Consider the following 24373-nt stretch of genomic DNA (forward strand, 5'->3'; position numbering starts at 1 on the left):
ACTCTATCACTAGTACAAGGACTATTAAGCATGTAAGGAGGCACCTCCAAATTTATCTTTTTCACACTCTTCAATTACAACTCAGTCTTGCCTTTTCTCTAAATGTACTGTCCAATTCATACTGTAAATAGTATGTGCTGAGAGGATGTGCTGACAAAACTCTATTATCGTCTGAAGTACCTCTCAGACATCTTCTGCCTTAACTTCTGAAGTGCTAACAGCTTACTAAAAAAATTAGTTGGTTAATGCCCAAGGAGAAAGACAAAAAAAAATAAATAAACTACCCAGTGGTACTCCCCTGTTATTGTTTGGGTTCTCCCATCTTTCTGCTTGTGATAGACTCTTCAAGAAAATACATACAAATAAAACACAAATAATTAACATGGATAAATATACCAACAGGAATCCAAATGATGCTATTTTCCAAAATTCCCTTTGGGCTATGCCCTTTTCCCTGAATTGTACATAGTAAAGAAATGAAAACCAATTATTTTCAGAATCAGTATGAAAAGGAACAAGAGACTGAAAAAAAAATATCTACAAACACAGCAAGGTTAATTGGGGAACCAACTGATAGTATCAGTAGATCCAAAGGGCAGAGGGTTGGAATTGGATGATCTTTAAGGTCCCTTCCAACCCAGACCATTCCATGATTCAAGACCCAGGGCTGCTCACGAGGTGACTGTGCAGGGGAGGAGGAGCAGAGGAGGAGGAGGCTGTGGATGCTGCACAGGAGAGGCCAGACTGCCCCTGGGACAGGGTTTCAGTAGCTTAAATAACACATTTCCATGCAACTCAATTTTCTACACTGCTACTGAGCTCCTGCAGTGGTTTAAAAAGCAGGCATTCCGGCAGAAAGGAGATGAGATGGGAATGGTATCGTGCTGGCACTGGTGATTTCAGAGTTTGCAGCACACTGTGCCTGGAAAACCACAGCTCCCCAGCCAGGCAGGCACTGGGGGACACAAACCAGCACAGCTCTGTCTGGGAGGCTCAGCAATAACCAAGGTGTTGCTCTCCATTACTTTCTGCTGAGCCAACATCCTGTGCAAAGCCACTGCAGCAAGTTGATAATGATGCATGAAATGGAAAATCCTCCTGAGCACACCCAAAAGCACCTTGGATGTGCAAAACAATCACAGCAGCACCGTGTTATTTGGTAATTGTTACTACGTGTGCCCTCACTTATATATTCAGATTTTATCTGGTTTTACATAGGTGCAACTGCACCCCTTTTAATGTGTTTACTCCTGATTAAGACAGACTTTGATATGACTGAAGTCAGATGTACAGCAGTATTCAGCTCAGGCACAGAAAAAACCACAATGCTGTGGGACTGAAGATGAAAACCTTCAGAGGGTGTCACTCCACTGATTCAAATCAACAGACAATTTGCCCTGGTTACTTCCCTCCTTGACCTGTGTACCCTCTGAGGCCAGGCTAGCTGGGTACATGGAGAATAAAATCACTGTGGGGTTATGTGTGCCACTGTCACAAATCAGCAGTAGTTCTTTCAGCATTGCAAAACTTGCTGGAAATTGTTTGGAGAATTTTCAAAGTAAGTTTTCAATACTTTTTGATTTATCTCCATAGTCACAGTGCTACTCAAAGGTTTGCTGAAACAGCTGCAGGCAGTGGAGGAATCATAGAGAGATCACATGAAACACAGCTTCCTTTCTGCAAAGAAAGGATATTCAGTTCCTCTGCACCATTCCTCTGAACATTTTGGCTTCTTTGGAGATGTTAAATACTGGAAATAGCTCAGAGAGCATTTGGCTCAACATCTATGTCTATATATCACAAGGACTACTATATAATGCAAGGATTTAAAACAGGTTTCAATCCATTCTCACTAGAAAATATAAGCTACGTAATGTCAAAAATATCATTAGAGTGTAAGCACTGCACATAGCAGACTCCTAACTTCCTTCCAGGGATCATTCCATACTGAAAACCAAATACTGAACACACTGCCTCATGCACATTACACCATTAACTTTGGATTATCAATCAAGAACTAATTTTTCTTACAGGATTAGCTTCCTCAACCAGGTGACAGTGAGGAAAGATGAGATGTAGTACATGGGAATCAGATCATCCTGAATTTAGTTTGGCTTAAACAGTTGCTGAACTACAATATTGGCTGACAACAACATTTGGGGACCTGAGCTGTGTTACAGGCAAATTTTTTCTTCCATACTAAACAGAGAGAGAAACTGAATAGCAGTCCCCAGATTTATCACTCACACACAATGAAAGCAAGACAATGTATTCTCCTTAAAGTGCAGACCAAGCATTCAGAGCTGCTCATTACAGCAGTACACGATTTATTCTGTTATATATCTGCAGGCAGGTGGAGGGGCTGATAACTCCAGTTTAATTCTGGTTCTTGACTCATGCTCTGGAGATACTCAACTCTAATTTCCCTACTGCTTCTACTAGTTCTCCTTCCAAAATAGGGCAAAGTTACATTCCTTTTCCTCATCATTTGTTTATAAATGTCTCAATTCTTGGTTGTAACATATCTCAACCCATGATCAGTAGGCTTTTCTTCTTCTGTTTGTAGCTTCTCTCAGTGAAAGTTCTGTGGTCTAATTTGAACATTTTGACCTTGTCACATATTAGCTAGGCCATTTGCTCTTAATTCAGTCATTCAGCAATCTGATCTGCCAATTTCTCTAGTTATAAGACTTCTCAAGGAGTTGCTCTACAAAATTCCACCAACATTTTTCAGCTCTTTAGCAAATTTAGGCAGACGTTTGATACACTTAAAAAAATCTTTATTAATCTCCTGCTAATTACTTCTAATTAAGTTACCAGAAGTGTAGGTATTTCTGGCACAGTGTTTTCATATTTCATGTTTTCAGTTTTTAAAATATGCATAATTACTGCTCTCTGGGGGGACCAAATCCCTCCCAGAACTGGGAGAGAATTCTGCAATCCACACCACAGGATGCAGCATGTTCTGGGTCATCTTTTTTAAATAGCCTCAGCTATAAATATAAAACGTCTGTCTTTTTTTTTTTTTTTTTAACCCAAATTAAAATTTTAAAAAAATGTTGTAAAATGATAGGGGTTTTAATATTAATTTTGGAGTTTTCTCATTTTCCTTCTTCTCCCACACTGGATGTCTGTGGCAGACACAGAGGCCTGGAGGAAGGGGAAGGCTCCTCACCTGTGCACCAGCTGCTTGCGGCTCACGCAAATCGCGGTCTCATAGTCGTGGGTGACACACACTTTGTGTGGGCTGCACTTCACCTTCAGGCAGGGATCTTTGGATGGATCAAGGGCTATAAAAAAATCAAAATTATTATGACTAAATCATTAAATTATTAAATAATTTTAAAAAGATTTATCATTAAATTATTAAATCATTTAAAAAAGAAAGTGAGAAATGCACGCAGAGGGCTCTCCCGGCAGGTGACAACTGGTTAGAAGGAACATTCCCACACATGAGTGAACAAATACTTTGATATTTTATAGTATGTGCTGCTGTTTTCAGACTGCATGGGAAGTAGAGAAGTTTACACAGAAAGATAGATGGAGAGCCTAAAGACTCATTACTGAGCAGTGATCTAATTGGTGTTCACATTAATATTAGACATGAGAATTTAGGATGAAGTTCTGGTTTAACAATCTATATCACGCTGTTTATTTCACAGAAAAGCTATGTCTGGATAAAATGTACTCAAATAACAAAATGACCAGCATTTTAGAGCTAACTAATAACTGATATAATGTAGAGTGCTAATAAATTTAATTTCATAGCTGCTGTAAAACAGGCATAATATTTTTAGAGATTATTTTTAATTTTTTACAGCTAAGCATCCCCTGTATTTAAAATGCTTGAGTAGAAAAGCTACAACAAAATAATCCTGGCTTTCACACAACAACCTGCAGCACCAGCATGCTGTCAGAGTTGGAATCAGACAGCACCATGACTTGCCATCTCCGAGCAAACATGTCCAGGCTCTTGTCCCATTTGAAAGGTATCTGTCTAAATTCATTCTTCTACAAAAGAAGGTTTCTAAAATCAGCAATAAGACATTTTCTGCCAAAATGAATTACAAGTATTCAAAATATGGCTATGTTAACATGTCAGAAGGAAAGTCTCTGCCATACCGTCACACAGAGAAATTTCACTTTTGTTTGAGAAGTGATTTTTAGAGAAGCTCTTTTTGGACATTCTGTTGCCATGGATTTGACTTCTGTTCCTCTTCAATGTCTTTAAATCCCATTTTCCCTCTCCCATATCTCCTCACATCTTGGTCCATTCTTGGAAATGGGCAACTCTTGGTTTTATCTTGGGGATGGTATAAAGCTCTTTCTTGCCCTTTACGATAACCATTTCTGATTTCTACTGAATAATCAGAGAAACTTTCAAAGGAGACTATTTGAAATAGAAGAAATTTCAGTTTGCTGTGTACCAGATTTCTCTGAGAGCAAATATATTTCCAACAAGCAGAGGATTCTTCTGTTTTCCTTCGGGTCTGAAGTGTTGCAGCTGTTCTGTGCTGGGTTAAACAGCCACAGCTACAAGCTCCTGCCACATTAACACCCATTACACATTTGTGATGGGCAATTAAGCTTCACTAGTGCATATGTATTTACTGGAATGCCTTTGGTGCAAGACAGGGGGAAACCGTAAAAACAAAGCAAAAGTGCTAAAAGCTTTTTCTTTTAAACCATTAAAACTGATAGAAGAGGTGAAGTGAACAAGGAAGGAGAAAAGACCATCTGTTTCCTACACCATAAACAATAAGGCAGCAACATTCAATGTGTTGCCGTTAGGAAAATACATAGGCAGTGTTTGAGGACACAGGATCTGTCCCACTGGAAAGACCAAAGGCTGTCAAGGCTCTTCAGGGATGTTTTGCTGCTGCCTCTTGGTGTCTTTTTTAGTCAGACAGATGAGAAGTATCTGATTCCCTGCCCTTTACATTCCCAGAACACAAACAGTGAGAGACACCTTCTTAATCCTCTTACTTCACTCTCACTGGAGGCTGAGTTAAGGACTGAGGAAGATCTTTGACAGGGATTTAAATGGCAAGCCACAGCTTCCTGAGCTGGCTGTCTACCTGGATATTCTTAGACTGCAAACCAGTGAAACACCCTCCTTCTGCAAAGCCTTTAATGAGTGAGCATCACTTGGAGTGTGCAGGGTCACCACATCATCGTTTCAGCGCCTGAGGTGGTCCAAAGGTCATATCCACACACAAATTAATGACCAGAACTTTTGCTCTCTTGCAGCTGGCCTTGCTCTGTTGCTGGAGCCCATGAACATTGTTTGCTTCTGCTGGCAACACATCCTTGATGCAAAATGCTGCATCGACAAAAATCGCTGTGCAAACTGGCTGGGAGCCCAGGGCTAAGAGCTGCCAGGAGCACTGGGCTGCTGGTAAGCACAGCCTGGCCTTGTGCTCAGTGTTCTATCAGCCAAAACCTGAGGAGTGGGGATGGAGCTTTAGCCTGGAAAGTCAATACTGGTTTGGCATGAATAAGGAGCAAAATTTAGGCCCACATGGTCTATGAGACATCATGCACAGCTACAATACTTCGTGTTTTTTCACAGCAAAATTTACTCTAATTGGTGAATCCATTCCAGGAGCTATTTAGGTCTTCTAAGGCAATAAAAATGCATGCAGTTCTGAAATAGCATCACACTATACATTGGTAAAAGGAACATAACCTTCAGTATTTTGCAATTTAAAAATTGTCTATCCTAAAAGAAAAAACACTGTTGAATAACCATCAGGAAGGAAAGCAATGGGAAAAGATGTGGTTGGAAATCCTAGCCTCCATTTCCTTACAAATCTGGCCTCAAATTTCTATACCTTGGTGACTTGCTTCTAAAATCTGAGAACAATACTAACGTTGACAATAAATCCTCTTGATTTCACCAAGTATTGAGAACTCTGTAAATTCATGATCACTGTGCCCCAAGCAGCCTCCAAGCACGACATCTCCCACCAGCCCTCTCTATTTGCAAACAACAGGTCTAACAAAGTCCCTCACTGAGACTGGTGGCTGGTGGGCTCACCAACCGCTGTGACAAAAAGTTGTCCACCACACACTCTAAAAATTTCCTGGACTGCCTATTTTCTGTTCCCAGCAGATGTCTGGTAGGTTAAAATCACCTACAAGAACAAGGGCTGGTAACCCTGGCATAATCTCCTACTGCTTGTAGAATGAGTTATCCATCTCTTCCTCCTGGTTGGGTGGACAATAACAGACTCCCAGTAAGATGTCAGCCTTGTTGGCCTTCCCCTCAATTCACACCCACAGGCATTGAATCTCATTGTCATTAGTTTCAACACCCATGGCATCAAAATCTTCCCTAATATAAAGGACCAATGGTGGAAAACCTCATGAAAACCCTTAAATGGAGCACGTCATCATTTATTATTCATTACAAACAACCCTTTACATGCAGTTCAAAACAGTAATTTATTAAATAAAATCCAAAATGTGGACTTTGTCAGAAGACAGCAAAAACCCATCATGTGGATTGTTATTTCTGGAGATTTTTTTCCCCCACTGATGCAGAATGCATGATCCATATGAACATAAAAGTTCAAAGTAGGGATTTATATGTCTGCAAAGTTCCTCAACATGTTAAATCCATTTGGAAGGTTGTTCTACTGCTAAGCAACACAAGCCCTAAGGAGAGCTTGTAATAAAAAACAATTTCTGAAATATGCTAATCAAAGATCATGCTTTGTTAATCAGATTTCTACATGACTAGGAGCAGATGCTCATCACTGGAAGAAGAACACACCCTTGGGAATAAGATGAAACATAACAACCATATTTGTCATTACAGTTCTTTTTGTCCTAAAGCAATGAGTATGAACTCTTTGTAAATGAAGAGCTAAAAGTACAAATAAACAAAGTGACAAGAAGATGTTACTTTATCAGTTTGAAAGGAAAACTAAGGCCTTCCCTTCACTATGTCAGAGAGTCTGCCCTCAGTTCTGGCTGCACAATAATAACAAAAATACCTTAAGCCTGGCTTTGAGATGTGAACATTTTCCCAATTTTTCTTTAGCCTGAGTCTGAAGGTGAAACTGATATGATTAATTAATCTCACTTTAGAGTGGCTGAGCATTCATTCAACATTTATGTAGGGAGATATGTGTCCAGCCAGTACTGGAATTAAATGTTTCACTTGGACAAAAATTCTCTGATGAAAAACCCCTTCAGTCATTCTCCCTATCATTTTTTGAACCCAGGCTCCATGGTTTCCTGTTCTAAGAATTTCCCATGGATTCTGGATCTCCAAGGGAAGGATCCACCCCAGGAGGCAGCTGCCTGAAATATAGTACTGGACATCTCAGTATAATCATTTTCAGAAGATTTTTATCTTGGAAAAATGTAGGAAATTAGAAAAATATCTTCTTGGCTCATGAATCTCACTCTTCCTCACTTCACACCCAGAAGTTTCTGTTGCTGACATTTCTGACATTTGCTTTCTGGGAAGCCGTCCTGGTACTCAGAGCTGAGAAGTCTCTTCCCTTTTTTTTTTTTTTTTTTTTTTTTTTTTTTTTTTTTTTGTCTGGCTTTTATTATGCAGGGCAACCTAAGTTCTCTCTTAAAACTATAAATCTTCTATGGTAATCTCAGAGAGAGACCAAAGTAATTGGTAAATGATAAACACCAGGGACTGCAGGATTGCATCATTCTCCTAAAAACCTCCTAATGATTTGGTGACATTGCTTTCCAATACCAAAAGGTCTACAGACACCAACTGCATCCCAAATCTCTTTCTGTCCCAGCTCCAGAGAGTTCTCTGGACACAGCAGTCCAGAGAACTTTCCCCTATGGACTGAACACACTTTCCCTCTCCCCTCCTTGCACCATTCACCAGAGCTGTGGATTTGCAATATAAATCAATGTTGGACAAAGACCTACCAACAGTGTTTGAAATACTTTTCTATTACATTTCACATTTTTATTTATTACCACAATAAAAAAAGACTTATGACTTGCAGGAAATCTTAGTTCAGTCAATGGCAGTAGAGGGGGAAGTTGCTGTGTAAGGATGTAGTTCCATATGTTGTGCCAGTGGGTCACTGTGTTAATCACAACAGAGCCAATTTGCTTTTCACACATTTGACTTTAAAAGGGTGATAACAAATAAATACTTTCAGTGTCTCACAGCAATGGATGTGTAATCCTGCAGAAACTGTACAACTAGTTCACAACAAGATTTATGAGGTTGATTCTGTTTTTATGACCATTCCTTAGGGGGAAGAGAGTATTTTCAAAATGTAGCTGTTTAGTGAAGCTGAAATGAACTGCACAATAAAAAGAGACGGAGCTATGTAAATATCGGTGGGTTTGTATTTAAAATTGCCTGCCAATAAGCACTATGATCACTCAATGACAAAATAGTCCTGCATAATGCAATGTCAAGAGCAGTTGCTTTTATGCAATCCCCTTGGAACTGTTCTGACTATACAAGAAAAGAACATCTGCTGAGGAGGTATGATGAAATGGAAAATAAGACCTGCTGTTTTCAATACAAAGATCCTAGTGTGCATTTTAATACAAAAGAGATTGATAATAAAACGAAGTCAATTAATGATGCATTACATGATATGTGTGCATTTCAATATCATTGTGTGTTACTTGATTCCAGCTATGCTTCACAAGCAGGCAGGAGAAGGAATGAACAAGGAAGGGAAGGGCAGGGATGGGAAAGGGCAGGGATGGGAAAGCTGTGAATGAACAGCTCTGGGCAGGCAGTGGACAGAAGGCTCTGACTCCTCCTGCCCTCTCAGCATGAAACTCAAATGTCATTTAATGTTAACCTGCAGATCTAGGAGGGAAGGTTTCAAATCAGCATCGTGTGTCCACTTCCAGCAGAGTGAGAACTAAAGAGAAAGTGACTGAGGCTGCTGAGTAGTGCCTTGGAGGAATTTTACTCTATGCTTCCATGAAAACCATCATGGAGCAAATGTGAGGGAGCCATTAAGCCAGCTGCAACATGTTAATAGAAATTCCTACAAGCTGCCCTTGATTTTTATGAGTGAAACGACATGTTTCCAAGACATGCTGGCTAAGACCAGCTTTGGCTTTAACATTTTGAAGTACACCACAGCCTTCCCATCAGAGTTAGAGCTTCATCAGCTTCATGGTGAATTTCTGCTGTTTTTTCTAAGGTGAAAATGGTAATACATATTAACTTTAAGAGCACTTCTCTGTGAAGACATGGTAAGTTTCCAGTGCTCTAGTGGTAAACTGGAGCCAATCCATGAGCTGGGTTCAGACTGTCACTGGGGCTCCATCCAGGTGCAATGGAAATACCCCATCCCCCTTGAATGGACAAGATGTCCCAGGAAGCCCTCGATGGAATTTCAGAATTTGTTCTTTGTTGGAGCCAAGTGTAACATTTACTCTCAGAGTTGATACTGTTAATAATTCTGGTCTTACAAAGTGTTATTTAACAAAGGATTACAAGACCCACCCAGCATATAAGTGTAAATAATACCAATGGTTTTATTCTGCTTCTGCAAATCTTGGCATAAATCATTCAGCTTCATTAGGGAGAAAATTTGTGTTAGCCCACCCCCAAGTTTAGGAGAGAACATGTCCTCCAACCACCAGCTGTGATATTTAAGTCTCTCTCTCTCCTCAGAGCAGTTTGGATACAGAAATTAATTCAGCTGAAAATTAATTGCTGAATGTTTCAAACACATATGTGAATTATTTTCAATAAATGGAATTTCCCAAGGCAGGTAGGCAATAACATCTCAAACTGTCAGCATTTGCTCCATCCCTGTGTAGTATTTTTGTACAGCTTTGTTTTGGAGCACTCTAACATCTGAGAGACTGAAGATGCTCATACAGTGCACAGAAACATCTATTTTAATTTTTACAGACACTTTAAAAATCGCTTTTTATAACTGACATATAATTGGTTTTGACATTGCTGAGGGCCATCCAAGGCAGAAGATGCTTCAAAGGACTCTGCAGATTTCCTTTCTGAAGAAAAGGATAAGAACCCTTGGTATTTAAATTAATTTTTCTGACGAATATACAGAAATCCAATTCAGTGAAAAAATAAAACAAAAAAAAAAAGCTGAAGAAAAGAGAAATAGGACAGGACTGGAAGTTAGGAAATGTGCTTCCACTGGTGGGAGTGATAATGAATCACAACCCCCAGTGCAGGGGCCCTTTTCACAAACAACTCTCCTGCCCTCAAGGCAAGGTTTCCCCAACGTGCAAGGATGGCTCGCTGCCATCGTGCAATGAGTACAATCCTGCAGCAGAGCCACGGTGCTCCCTCAGCTCCAGGCAATTCCACTGTTGGATAATTTGTGCTTGCACGTGTACCCGAGGGTGTGTTTCTGCATATCTCACTGAAGGCAAAACAGACTTTAAAAAGGCCCCTGACAGAAACATATTGGTCAGATGTTACATTCAATTATTAATTCCTGGAAGCAGTGGGGTATAAAAATCACCCCATTCTCTGGAACTCAGAGGGCTTTGGCAGATGTTTAATGACAACAGCTCTACTGATTCTACTCTGGTTTAGAGCCCCCAAAACCCCCAGGTGGTCCAGCTTCAAACTTCCTGGGATGGAAGGGAGAGCTTCAAAACACCGCTCTAAACTTTAGCTGGTGGAACAGGAGGAAATGCTGAAATCTCTGTGCCTGCCTTGCAGGGAGGGCCGAGAGACCCTGAGGACAGGAGCAGAGCTACAGGTGACAATTTCCTTCCTCTGCTCAGCTCTGTGGCCTCTCACCAACACAGGGAGGACACAGTCCCCGTCCCCAGGCTCTCCAGCACTCCAGCCTTTCCCTGCTCTGCCTCAGCAGAGAGAGAGCCACTGGGAGAGCCACTGGGAGATCCATTGGGAGAGCCATTGGGGGAGGGCCATTGGGAGAGGCATTGGGAGAGGCATTGGGAGAAGCATTGCTGACCTGGTCCCCCTGGGTGCTCCAAGCCCTCATCCAGGATGGAACACCCTCCCTTGCACTTCCACTTTCAATTTCCTGGGAAACGACTGTGAGGAAAAGAGAGACAGCCTGCACTGGTAGATCAGGCAGGCTGGTAACACCTTGCCAAAGGATTCTAAGCCAGATTTAAGTTTTGTAAGAGGCTGAGGCTACGTTTTGCATATCTGTCATTGAACTGGGTCCTCTGACGTCCCCTGCTCCCCTTAAACCTCAAGATCCCAGTGCCAGAACAGAGCTCTGCTTCTTTCCAAATGCCTGAAACATTTTATTCTCTTTGCTGCTAGGAAAATACTGAAAATAAAAACTAGAAAGTTTTAATAATGTCAAAACCATACAAAAGACTATATCATCATAAATAAATTAAAAAGGAGAAAGTATATTGAATTTAACTTTGAGATTTCTGAATGCTTGGACTTAACAATCCTATGGTAAGTTTGAAATACTGAATACAATTTCTCCTGTGAACTGACTTAGATTACTTCTGCTTTCTGTTACACTGGAGTGAATTATAATTTATTTAGTGGGATTTAATTCAATACAAATTATGTTAATCCAAGGCCAATGAAAACAAACCAGGTTATACATTCTTGTGAAAATAATATTTGAAATTATTCATGCATAATCAAAAATATACCATTCCCATTTCAGATTAATGCAAATATATATTTTAACATGCTCAGAGAGGATTTGCACTGCATGTTGTGAAACACTTCTGTAATACTCCTGAAGTTGTTGGAATTTATACTTCAACTGAACTAGTAATATAATGGGTAAAAAATTGCTATAATTTAATTCAGATAGCTAACTCATAAGACACTGAACCCTTTCTCAACTCTGATTAAAAGCTATAATGAAGTTTAATACTATGAACTATGACTAGAAAAAAAAAAAGAAACAGTAACTCCTCTGCATTTTTCACAGAGGAGAATATTCAACCAATCACATTTTATTATTCAATAGATTTTTTGTCATTAAATCTCATTTCAAAACATGAACAGCATGTATATCTTTTAATGCTTGTTTTTAGAGGTAATGCAGAAGAAAAACTGCATCACTATTAATACTGATTCCATCAGCAAATAGTAAAAAATAAGGACCAAACTGGTTTTACAAATCAGTATTTCAGTATGCATAATTACAACTCTTTTCTAACACAGCACTGTAGAGAGCTAAGCAAGCAATAAAAATTCTGGATATGAGTTCTCTGAAAGGCTGACGAGGTTGCTCTATTTGTCGACTGAATGTCAATGTTGTTACAGTTACAGCAATTCCAGCCAGGCTGCTGCCTATCTCCACATGCCTGGATTTAAATGTGAGGGAAGACATTCTGCTCTGGAAATGAGAAAAAATCTACTTTTCCCATTAAGTTCCTAAGCTTATTCTCTAGGGTAAATGAAACAGAATTTGGCTGCAAACATTATCAGCTATTGCATATAAAGTTTATAAGCTTGTCCCAGGAAATGTTCAAGGCCAGGTTGGAGGGGGGCTTGGAGCAAGCTGGTGTAGAGGAAGGTGTCCCTGAAAACAGCAGGGGATTGGAACTGGATATCTCTAAGGTCCCTTCCATCCCAAAACATTCTATGCTACTGGGATTTTCTACTTCATGAATAAGCCAGAACACTGATAACATTCTTTAAAACAATATGTCAGGGAAGAATTCTCAAATTTGCACTTTTTCTTAGTGTTCTTAGCACCTTAGTGCATGGGCAGTGGCTGTCCTAGTCAATGGGGCAGCAAGAACACCCTTATACTGTCTTCTTGTTCTATTACTGCTGTTTTTATCCCTTGAGATAAATGAATTTGTCACTCTGTGCCTCAGTATCTTTCCCAGCATTTAAAATGGAGATAGCAAAACTCATTGTCTAGAAATCAGCCTGGGACTCTTGGAAAGCATTACAGAACACAAGCAAAGGAGCCTGAGAATGACTTGTAAGGGAATGGTTCCAGAACAGCCAAACTCTGCAGAACTAAGAGCCATTTAATGTGCATTTATGGCAGCCTGATTGTCTCCATGGAAACATGAGAAAAACACTTCATCTTGTTCACCGACAGAAGATTTATTTCCATATTACATTAGTTTTAGTGCGCACTGAGCAAAACAAATACTAAAATAAAAGGCTCTTGAAAGAGTGATTTCATTATGAAAACAGCAGTTTCAGTCCTATGATGTGGAAGCACCTCCTGCCAAGGTGATACCACTGTGGAGAACCTTGCAGATGGGCAGTGGTCTGTGAACACCTCTGGACTGGGGATGAAATGGAAAAAATCACAGAATTGTACGTTTACAGGTAAAGAATTTATTGCCAGAAGAAACCACTAGAATCATTCAGTTATAGAGATTTTAGCCATCAGACAGAATCAAAATACCCTGAATGATAAGTGCTGCTTCTGCTGCTGCACATGACTTGTACTTAATCCAGATAAAGGAAACACATCAGGAGTGGAAATTGGCTGGGGCTGACTGGTGTAATAGATTGTTGCCTAATGGAATTTTCATTGCTTCTGAGAAGAATTACCTAAGCAGGAAAAGATGAAGCTTCTCTATGGATAATCAATTAGTCATATAATTGATATTTGGAAGAGGTTTAAATGGGAAATAAATGAAAGGACAAACACCCAGCCTGCCTGGTTCTAAAGTATAGCGAACATAAATACAGCATAGAGAACTCCTTCTTCAAGCATGAGTTTAACAGAAACAAGTTCTGGGAAAACCAGTGTCTGACACCATTGCTCACTCCAAAATGCAAGAGAGAAGCTCTAGTGTGAAACAAATAAAGATGAAAAGTCCTAAATTACAAAATCATTTTGTAAAAATTAACTCCACTCTGCTGGAATTGAACAGTAATTGCTGGAATTGTGTTAAAAGTAGAAATTTTGAGACTGGGAGTCTCTAAAAGTAGGAGAACAGTGACTTTTCTGCACAGAATGAGATGAAAGGGTAAAATTAGCAGGCAACCCCAGGAGTGGAAAAAGCAGATTGTCAAATGGGCTGGAAGACAGAAAGTGGTCACAAGGAAGAGAATTGCCATTGCAGTTTAGAAGTGTTGAGTGGAATGACAGCAATGAAAAGATGAAGTCACAGGACTTGTACCACACTGCAGAATTTATGTACAGAAGGAAAAAAACAAAAAACAAGCTTAGGTTCTTGCAATTTTTTTTTTCTTGCTACAATTTAGTTGCTGGCATCTCATAATCCAATATTTAATTCACACAACCTGAAGTTACTATCTTGGTTTTGAGACCCCAAAATTAATTTTTAACAACAAAAGATCACCTCTAGAGAGCTGCTGCTAATCAAAGTTGTCTTTATACAGCTCTCTGACAAATGCAACAATTCTTGTCTCATTAATGCATTGCAGGGCATCATGATAGGTCTTTTGATAAGTGATAATTTTTAAACACACAAACCCAATGTTTAGAAGACTTTCAAGGAATTCATAGTTTATTAAGGAATTAATAGTTAATTAAAATATTTTATGTTTTTAAAAAAATACATTGATGAAGATCTCATCTGACAGAGGAGAAATGCTTTTTCTCTTGCCACTATTTAGCTAAAATAATTCTGAAAGAAGATCCTTCATGAAGAATTAAAGTTTGAACAGTTCCTTTTTCGAGTAACTGTGGAATAACTAAAATGTTGTTTTGTCCTTTTCCTACAGAGAAAGAGCTGAAGCTGCCTCAGGCAATACAACAGCAAACTCTGTAACCTTGTGCTCAGCATGGTAGCTAAAATTGACTTCTACAACAGAGGAACAACTGTTCATAAGAGAATTGCTTGATTTCTGGAACACCTAGGCAAGAATTTCCTTGGAAAAGAGCAAGCTCCCTGAGTTATGAAGTCAGACTGAATTATTCAGGGTTCCTGATGTACATGATATTTTTTTATTAGAACAAGATAAAACAGAGTTCTAATAAAAAGGAACCCTATGTATTAGTAAAGGTGAATAATTTAAACACAAAGTAGCAATGGAAGTGGAAAGTGGGGTTTACTGAGTTTCAGGGAATATATATTATATTTCCAGAGTCAACTTGTCTGATCGGTCTCTAGACATATCTGGAGTCATTGCACCAAATACTTTTCAGCTCCAAACAAGATCCTTATGGAAAAATGACAATTAGAAACAGCACAATTGACCTGAGTATTAAAGAGATAAAAAATTTCCATTTATATAAATTTGCTATGATGTTGAGAAAACAGAAATTTTATTGCAGCACAAGTTATCCATTCCACTGCTTCTCTTGCAGAATATATTTCTATTTGCTTTTAATCAGTAAACTGCCATTTTAATACTTCACTACAAAGAGGTCTTCTATACTTCCAGAAGAGGTTGGAGCAAGGTGTTCAGTAAGAAACTCTCAGTGAGAGCATATCTCATATCTCTGCTCCTTTCTGATTCCTCCTCCCTACTTCATAGGGTTTATCAGCCCCTGTGATATTTGGGCTGACACTGAACTGGAAAATGAGTTTAGCTTGATTTTGCCATAGTCAAACATTAAAATCTGTTCAGAGAAAATGTGTTTGTCTGACATGAATACTGAATTTGCATTTATAATTTGGGCTAGATAATTTTCCAGCTGATGTAACAGCACTTTTCAGGATACAGATGCTGACAGAAAGCCTAACTCAAAATTTTTATCCACTCAAAACCACATCAGAACAAAGACTGAAGACAATCTGAGCATGCCAGGAGTGCAGAAGGGAAAAAAATAACTGAGAGATTCATGTTCTGTGCTCTGACCCTTTTCCAACACTTGGGATATTAAAGAAACTTTCCTGAGATCCAGAGGTGGGGAACAGCTGTACAAACTAATAAACCTGAGCAGCAGTTAAATTCCAGACCAGTCTTCTCCATCACAAGGAACACTGGCACATCACTTCAGCTGCTGCCTCGGTGCTGGGTACCATTAAGTTCATCAACAACAGAGTAAAAATGTAATTCTGCCCTTGTAATTCTCTTGAGAGCCTTTATGTTATACATCACAATTTAGATGCAGAGAGTCAGCGTTTCAGTGCAGGGTATTCAATTCAGCTATTCACTTTAACTATCCCTTGATTAGACAGTACATATGGATTTTTAAAAAAAGTAAAGACATAAAGAAAATATAATTAAAAGAAATAACAGGATTTTAGTGTATTATTCCCTGTGCATTCCTGGTACAAATGAGTTATGAGGAAATATCACAAAACCTCAGATTAAACTACAGTAACAGCCATTGTACTAATGTGCAAGACCTAATGAAGGAATTCCTTTCTCTCTTTCTCACACAGTATCAATTTCATGCCCTATAGATTTTTAAATGGCCCACAAATCTTCGTGATTTTTTTTTGTTCTCTAAAGGAAGACTGCCATAGGAGGTTTTTTAATGTGAGTTGAACAGTCAATAACAATCAAGATATTTATTAGGCATAATGGGCTCCTTGAACACGGCAGATTCTATGTGGGACGTGGCCATTAGTGCATGTGTGCAGTAGCCCTTACTACTGGTCCCAGTCTGCTGAACTGGATGGTGCCACACTGACATTAATTTATAGATTGATTTTTTTCAAGGGCTTGGCAAACACTTCAGAACAGGAGGTGTCAAACTGCCAATGTCATTGTTTCCAAAGAAACATCCTTCTTTCCTCCTTCCAGTGGATTGCCTCAGTGGCTCCTCCTTAAAGTTTCCTATCAAGCTAATTAATTTAGCAGTCTTCCAGGCTGCAGGATGATTTGAAACTCAGCATATTCTCCTACTGATAATTTGCTAGCATGTCTAAATTTCACATCATTAACTACATTTCAGGATCATTTGGCTTTAGAAGGAAACAGGACAAAGCCAAAAGGCTGCAGCTAAAAGGCTTTACTGACCCTTCTTATTTCCTTGAAGCCTGAGAAATCAAACAGATGAAGAGGAAGCTTGGCAGGCTCATGATACAAATACAGAGAAGTGAAGTGTATTTTTACAGACAGTGGATTGTCAGGTTTTGGTAGTGAAATAAAATGAACATACAGTTGTTTCCTTCTGTGAGTAATCTGAAATAAGGTATTCATCCTGCTTAAAATCCCAGAATGTTACAGTTGGAGTGCTGATCCTTTAAAAAGCTGTTTGTCCACAACTTCCTCCGCTGGCATTCACTGGCAATTAAAACTTGCTATAGAAATGTCATCATCCATGAAGAGCCATTACCTGCATGGGAAGTACTAAGTGTCTCCATCAGAAAATGTGCAAATTTGCAAATGGCCATATTTTTACAGATACTTATCTTTAAATGATGAAACACCAGACATTATCATAGACTGGTGGAAGATTTGCCTTCTTTGAGATGAGGATTTCACTTTCTGCTTTCAAATGAGCTTTGCTAAATGACTCATAAGATAGAACCAACAGGAAAGTGGGGAAATGCTTATCTACACAGCAGCCTTGGTCACTTACAGGATTAAAATACCTTATTGTACTGCTGACACATTTGAGAAAAAAGTGCACACCAGAAAGTAACAAATGGAAATAGAATAACAGTAGACACAAACATTCCTGCCTCGATGAAAAAGCTGATAGCTGAGCAATACATATCACTGCTCCCACCATGTTTTAAAAGAAAAAAAGCAAACCAAACAGTAGGGACAGGTTGGGTCAATGACCCCATCTCTGCATGCTGTTATAGTGCCAATATCTTTGTCTCTCATGCTTGATAGAGCTGTCAAAAAGAGGAGACTGGAACAGCTAGAATCTTTCATTCTCCTGTAATGAATAATTCACAACTCTGGTATTTGCTTGAACTGCTGAATGCTGGGCCTTACAACCAGATAATTAAGTAATAAAGAATAGGGGATGTGTTGCATGGTTCACTTACCAGTTTCCTCAAGTTCATGTAAAGATGACAACGTGCATTCCTACGTGTGCATATACACAAGCAGAGTAGGAAGAAGAAATCATAAAAGCATCACAAGACTGCTAACATCTAGATAATGCACAGAGTTTCCAAATGGTGCTCAAGTTTGTCCTACACACCAGTTGAGGATTTGCCATATAACACACCATTATAGTGTTTGAAATGATCCCACATGGAGATGAGAAAACCCACAATTGAACACACTGTTTATCAGAACAAGCTTTGAGCTCTCCCCAAGAAGAAGATCAGCTGGAAGCCCCTTTATTGCATTAGATTACACATTTAATTACATTATCCATCAACACCTAAGAGCTTCTAGACTCCTTTTACTACTTCCTTGGGATTAATTGTGCCTATTATCAACCGTCCTTGGTCAGATTGTAAGAATATGCAAATGCACAACACAGCCTCAGATTTAGGGGGAAAGACAGAAAGTCCTTAACAGAGTATTGCTGCCCATTAATGACATCTCAAGCTGTGTCCACACTCCCATGTCACGTTTCTTCCTCTCTAGGACCAAGAATTTTCTGCATCCAGTATAAAACCAAGTAGTTATGCTTGTTTTATTAGAAAGGAAAGAGTGCATTTAGTGTTTTGGTAACATTTGAAAGAAATGTCCCAGATAAAATTTGTACATTGCAGAGAGAGGGAATTGGGCATGAGGCCATTTGTCTTCTTCCTGAAACTGGTAAAAGCTTTCATGGGGGTACACTGGGGATCTGGCTTAAGTGGGCTGGCAAGAGAAGGAAACAAATGAGAAACAGTTAATGAAGCAGAATGTGAGTGAGCATCAACCAGTGTGATGACTCTAAAATAAAGATACGCGCTCTTCTTGTAGATTTGCCTCAGACTCCTGAGGCAAATCTTTAGCTGAGAACTCCTACATGAACAGCCCCCAGGGAGCACTTAATGTTACATGAAGAACAGAAGGCTTCATGTACTGGCAACTGTGCATTTTCCAGTGGAAAAAAGCCCCAGACCTAAAAAATACCAATCAGCTAATGCTCTTGGAAATGCATGAGAGAAGAGAGAGAGAGAAGTGCTAAGAGACAGAAGTACCAGAGATTCTTTCTGTCACATCTTCTGTGGGCTCACTGACCTCACTCCTATCTCTAGCACACAGATTACTTGAGAGCTTGCAAAGGCAAATGAAGTACCCCATAAATGCTGTTTCTCAGCATGTCAGTATGTTTTGGTACTTTAACCACAGGCTGTCTGGTTGATGGCATAAAATAATCCTAATTTTCCCCTCTAGAGTTTTGCCCAGATCCCATTTGCTAATTCAGCTTGCAGCCAGCATTTAATTTAACTCTAGGCTGTATCCTCTGCTTTGAGGCTTGCTCATCTTACTTAAAACAACTCAGAGGATTCAATATCCAATTAACTTTCTGAAAATCTAGTTGTTCCCCAATTTTGCCAGTTGGAGTGAGTAAGTGCTAAATTTACTTACCAACACAATCTTTTATTATAACTTGACATCCTATCTCATCAGCACTGCCTTGAAATATTGACCTGGGAAACGATGCTGATGTTTAATTGGGGTGGGTGTGGTGGGAATGTGTGTGAGTGGAATTTCATTAAGTAGCACCTACCAAGTTACTTCTCCAGGAGGGAACAAACATAAATGATATTACATTTCCTAGTTGGAAATGTCCTAGACATGAAAATATGGTAACAGGCAGCAATTAGAAGATGCCAGAATGTGGCTTTCAAGGTCTTAAGCTATTGTAAGGATTACACTTCATTAAAAGGTAATAATTACCAAGGACAGTTGACTACATGTCCAATTCAAGCTCTTACCCAAAGTGTTTGGCTGAATGCCTGCTTTGATCTGTGACATGGAGAGCTATGACACAGAGCTTCTCTGTGCAGGGGCTGCTTGTGGTGAGGGGAATTGCCATTTCAACAACACACTTTCAAACTAAAACATTCTTTCTAGTAGCTGAAGCAATCTAAAGCACTTGGTGTCCATTTCATACAAGGGAGTGTAATCCCTTAATACATTCTGTTCCACATTTCCTTGCAGTCTGTATAATTTAAAGGGACAAAAGTGTAAGTTGCTCCATTTGAGAGACTAAAACAAGAAATGAAAACATTTATATCACTTAAATCTGACTCATTCACACTTCTATTTAAAGCTGAAAAAATCAAAAGTTCTCCAGTGTTTGACAACTACCAGCTGGGAAATTATATTGATATGGAAATGTCAAGACATAAACATACCAGGTGGGAAGCCATCTCATTTAACATTAGAGTCCCACACTGTAGGCATCTAAAACCCAACAACTCTCCTGACTTGTTTTTTAACAGCAATCTGACTATGAGCTGAATTACACCCTGGAGTATCTATTGCCTGTACTGATGAGAAACAGAATCCAGACAATCAGATCCATAGTAACAAACACTGAAATGTAGACAGATGAATCTCTGCTGCTGTGATGATACACCCTAAGGATATGCAACAATCCATACAGGGAAAAAAGAAAACTTTGAGAAGCTCCTATGTTACTGAGGTATCGCTATTAAAAATATTTAATTACTAACAACACTACCATGAATAAAAACCAAAACAACTTGACCAGAGGGAGTCTCATACAATTTACTTGTGAAGAATTCACAAAATCTGTTCTTTGGCCATTTTATAGAGGCAATTTTTAAAGTGCTTTCCTTAGATAAGAAGAAAGAGAGGGGTATCTTATCTTCCATTATTCATCAAAAAAATTCAAAAAGAATTCATGCTTTGAATTTAGTCAGCAAATATATCAACAGGTACCACAGCTATTTATTAGAGAAGCAGCATGTTCAGCCCTGTATCTGAAATCAAGGACCTGTCTCTGAATGTATCTTCTGAGTGTTGAGGTTTATAAGCCTGGTAAGCAGGATTATGGATTCCATGTTTAGACTACATTATTTACAGTGACTTTGTTAACCTGAGCTTTTATACTCCAGTTATCTATCAGAACTGGTAGCTTGTTCTGCTAGATACAGCCTAACACTATTAGCACCTTAGGAAGATTTTAAGTTTCTTTAGTAATCCTTCAAGAATGTTATAAAATTGCAGCAGTGGGCCACTTTAGCCTGTGGGGAAAATGAAAGCAAGTTTATCAGTCTTAGGCAAGGAAATATGGAGAAAAACAGGCAGAGCTGGACAGAGAATTCTGGTATCCCTGGCTGCAAGTTCTGTGCCAGTTCACTGAAATGTGCTTCTCTGTCATCATGATTTAGCCAAATTGTAGCCTGCACTCTGCATTTGCAAAAGTTGGAAACTTCTGGATGCAACTGCATGTGAGAAAGACCTCAGTTACCAGGAGTGGCCTGTCCTGGCTGGCTGAAAGACTGGCATTGTCAGGATTAAAGAGAGAATTATTTTATTTGTGCTGTAGACAAGAAAAACCCCTGTATATTCACAGAAATGTGAATATGACACAGTACATCCTGGGGGAGATGCAGGCTCCATCCCAGAGCTCCCTGGTGAGGCTCTGCAGGGATGGATTGGGCAGCAGTTCCTGAGTGCACAGTGTCACACACGGGCAGCCAAGCCAGGAGTGCTGTGCTGCCTCTGACACTGCACTGGGGATGGGGGAAAAAGACAAGGACAGGAACATTTCCTGCAACTGCAAACTCTGCTGGATTTGGGGAGAATTTCCCACCCCTCTGCAGAACTCACAAAAAGAACTGACACCCCTTACACACACAGTACACTCCCTACAAGAAAAAAAGTGAACGAACCAGTATCAATGGAAGAAAGAATTAAGAATAATAGGTAAACTAGAATTCACAGGGCATTAATAAATCATGGCCAGATTTGAATACAATTAGCTTAATGGACATCAAGCACAGGAAGCAATAGAAAGTGAATTGTGTTGCCAATGCCATTAAAAAAACATTTGTGCTCTTGGGAGTACTGTGGCTGGACATGTATTTCATATGTAGGATGACTGGCACATTTCAAAAAGAAGCTGGAAACTTGAGATATTTTCCATATCTCCAACTAAAATCAAATTTCAAACTTTTTCTCTGTTATGAAATGTTGAGTTTTTAAGTAATGATCCCTTCAAAATGTGTTAGAAAATGTGCCTTCTGACAACTTCTGGTGAGGGCAGAATTGGATCAGAAGATTTTAGGATTAGCAGAAGCATCCCCATATCCCCATGCCTAGTGGGAAGCTTTATCTCTAAGAATATCTTCTCAATAAGAAAGTTCATTATTTGTTGGTTGTTTCAATTATAGATAGAAAAAATTAAATAAAGATTTATTAATGCCCTGAATGCTGACTGTATAAATATTCATTCTTTCTCCTGTTGTCTTTTTATTTATGCACTTGCTTCACACCCTAAGAGTTTTTAAAGGCATGAACAGTCCCCTTTGGGAAAAGAAATTGTATAAGCAAAAGGATTTTTAGTTTATTACACTAATAGCAACAAAAAAATATGATTACTGCTGAAGGAGATTTGCGTCCCTCCAAATCCTTCTGATAGTTATGCAAACTCTCAAAATGGCTGTGTTTTTTCCCTCTGTGGAGGAAATCTTTCATACCCCAGTGTAAAAGCAGAGTGGATATTCCCACTGAGCAGGTTAAAGAGCTCATCGAGTTTGGTGTTAAACCAGGGGCATCTCAAGGAACAGAGCGTACACAGAAGGCAGATGGAAACAATTTCAAGTCCACTTGAAAATTCCCAAAGCAGTAAGGGGCACATATATTTTTATTTCCCTAGGCACAGGCTAGGAGAGAGCTGTTCCTGATGTGCCTATGGAAAATTTCAATTAGCATGAGGAACACCAAGATTTTGCTGTGGATGGTTTGTGGCCACCCCAAGTGACACTGATTTTGGGAGACACTCTGTACCTCTGGATCTGAACTGCCTCAACTCCTTTGCCAGACCTTCCTACAGATTTATGGAGAGGCAAGCAATATGGCTTGTCATAAAGCAGTTTCACACTCTCTCTGTAAAGATTCCTGCTGCTTTATTTGGATTCTCAGGCACAGCTCTCCTGCCTTGTTTCTGTACTGCTGCACAGTTCCATTCCATCTCCACAGTAATCTATAACAATTGAGTCTGAAGTGAGGCTATTAGGGAAAGACAAAAGCCTCTTGCTTCAGGACTCTCTATAAATCAGAAACATATTCCTAATTTCATATTGGTATTTCATTTATTTTAGGCTTATAAAGGGCTCATATTCTCTAATCATGCAAATGGATAGTGTATTTCCGTTTCCATCAAGCTTCTCATGTCAATTTTTTCTTCAGTGTTGGGGTAATGGAATTTTTATTATTTTTTATATATTCCACTGTGGATATTTGGTCTTGATTTGTAAATAAATAGAACAATAATGGAGGAGATAATTATTGCTTGTACAGAAAAAAGGCTGCCTAACTATGGAGTTGTCTTTCTAAGTATGCTGGATTCTACCAAAGAAAACCTTGAAAGGTTGTAATTGAAAGCAAGTGCACCCCTGGCAGGCTTTACACTGATAAAAAGGGCATGATAATTAATCACTTGCCTTATTAGAAAGAAATGATTCTACACAATGATTAAAAATTACTACAAGAGCTGATACCCTGTTACCTCCTCAGGAAGGCAGCTTTGTGGATACAAGAGACAATAACTTCAATTTCTGTCAGTAACAGAACACAGACAAACTGCAAGGGACACGGTAAGGGCAGTGCTAACACCAGGGAAGAGATTATTAAAATACAATATAGTCTAAAACCATCTCCTGCTGAATGAAAGGAACGCTCTAATGGAATATGTGATTAGCTGGAAGGAAAATCTCAATAGAAAACTTTCTCTAAGTTTGTCTTCTCAATTATGCATTTTTTCCTTAAGCAATGAACCCACAGACCTTACCTATGGACTATTATCTGATTAAATAATGGTATATTTGGTTTCAAGATATACCACATCATACTCATCATCAGCTTGGACATTGTCTCTAAAAACCAGTTTATGCACATGACTCAAGCAAAATATAAGACATCTGAAAATGGTCAGCAGCCTTGAAATTCTATATAAAGCAAAAATAGTTTTGGCACTACTAAAAAAAACCCAGCAAAACCCAAACTCCCAAACAGAGACCACTTTGCTACCACAAATGAAAACTGCAGAATTTTGCTGTGACCTGATGATACCTTTCTGGTTGGTCATGACTGATATGGATGCTAAATACTGAATAATTTCTTTCCATGATTCTTACCTTCTCTTGATGAAACAACAGATGAGAGGAAAGAGGCTGAAGGGGAAGAGTTGGTTTGTGGGACTTGGTGCTATTACATAGGCTTAAATTTAAGATGAAGCTCAATAACCTTCTCAGCAGTCACAAAGTCTGAAAACAGACTCAAATCAGTACTGAAATGAAGCTACCCTAAAAAAACACCCCTCTTTTGAATATTTCAGATTAAGGACAAAACCAACCATTTAAACCATGGCTTATTTTGGAATCAGTCTGATATCTATGACCTTGAATTTTCAGAAATCAAGGCACTGGGATTTATCAACGACACTGCTGTAACAGTCTGACAGACCACACAGGCAGATTA

General features: G+C 39.1%; 1 protein-coding gene across 1 annotated transcript in view; it reads right to left on the reverse strand.

Moving 5' to 3' along the window:
- The window catches only part of SPOCK1 (SPARC (osteonectin), cwcv and kazal like domains proteoglycan 1), a 262026-nt gene that overhangs the window by 107381 nt on the left and 130272 nt on the right, over positions 1-24373 (reverse strand). Inside the window, exon 4 of the mRNA XM_054287845.1 lies at positions 3176-3290. Within this exon, the coding sequence (XP_054143820.1) occupies positions 3176-3290 (115 nt within the window). The remainder of the gene's footprint in view (positions 1-3175; positions 3291-24373) is intronic.

Source organism: Melozone crissalis, unplaced genomic scaffold (genome assembly GCF_028551555.1).
Source record: "Melozone crissalis strain CALT ecotype California unplaced genomic scaffold, PUWL_Pcris_2 ptg000061l_1, whole genome shotgun sequence".
Taxonomy (NCBI): Eukaryota; Metazoa; Chordata; class Aves; order Passeriformes; family Passerellidae; genus Melozone; species Melozone crissalis.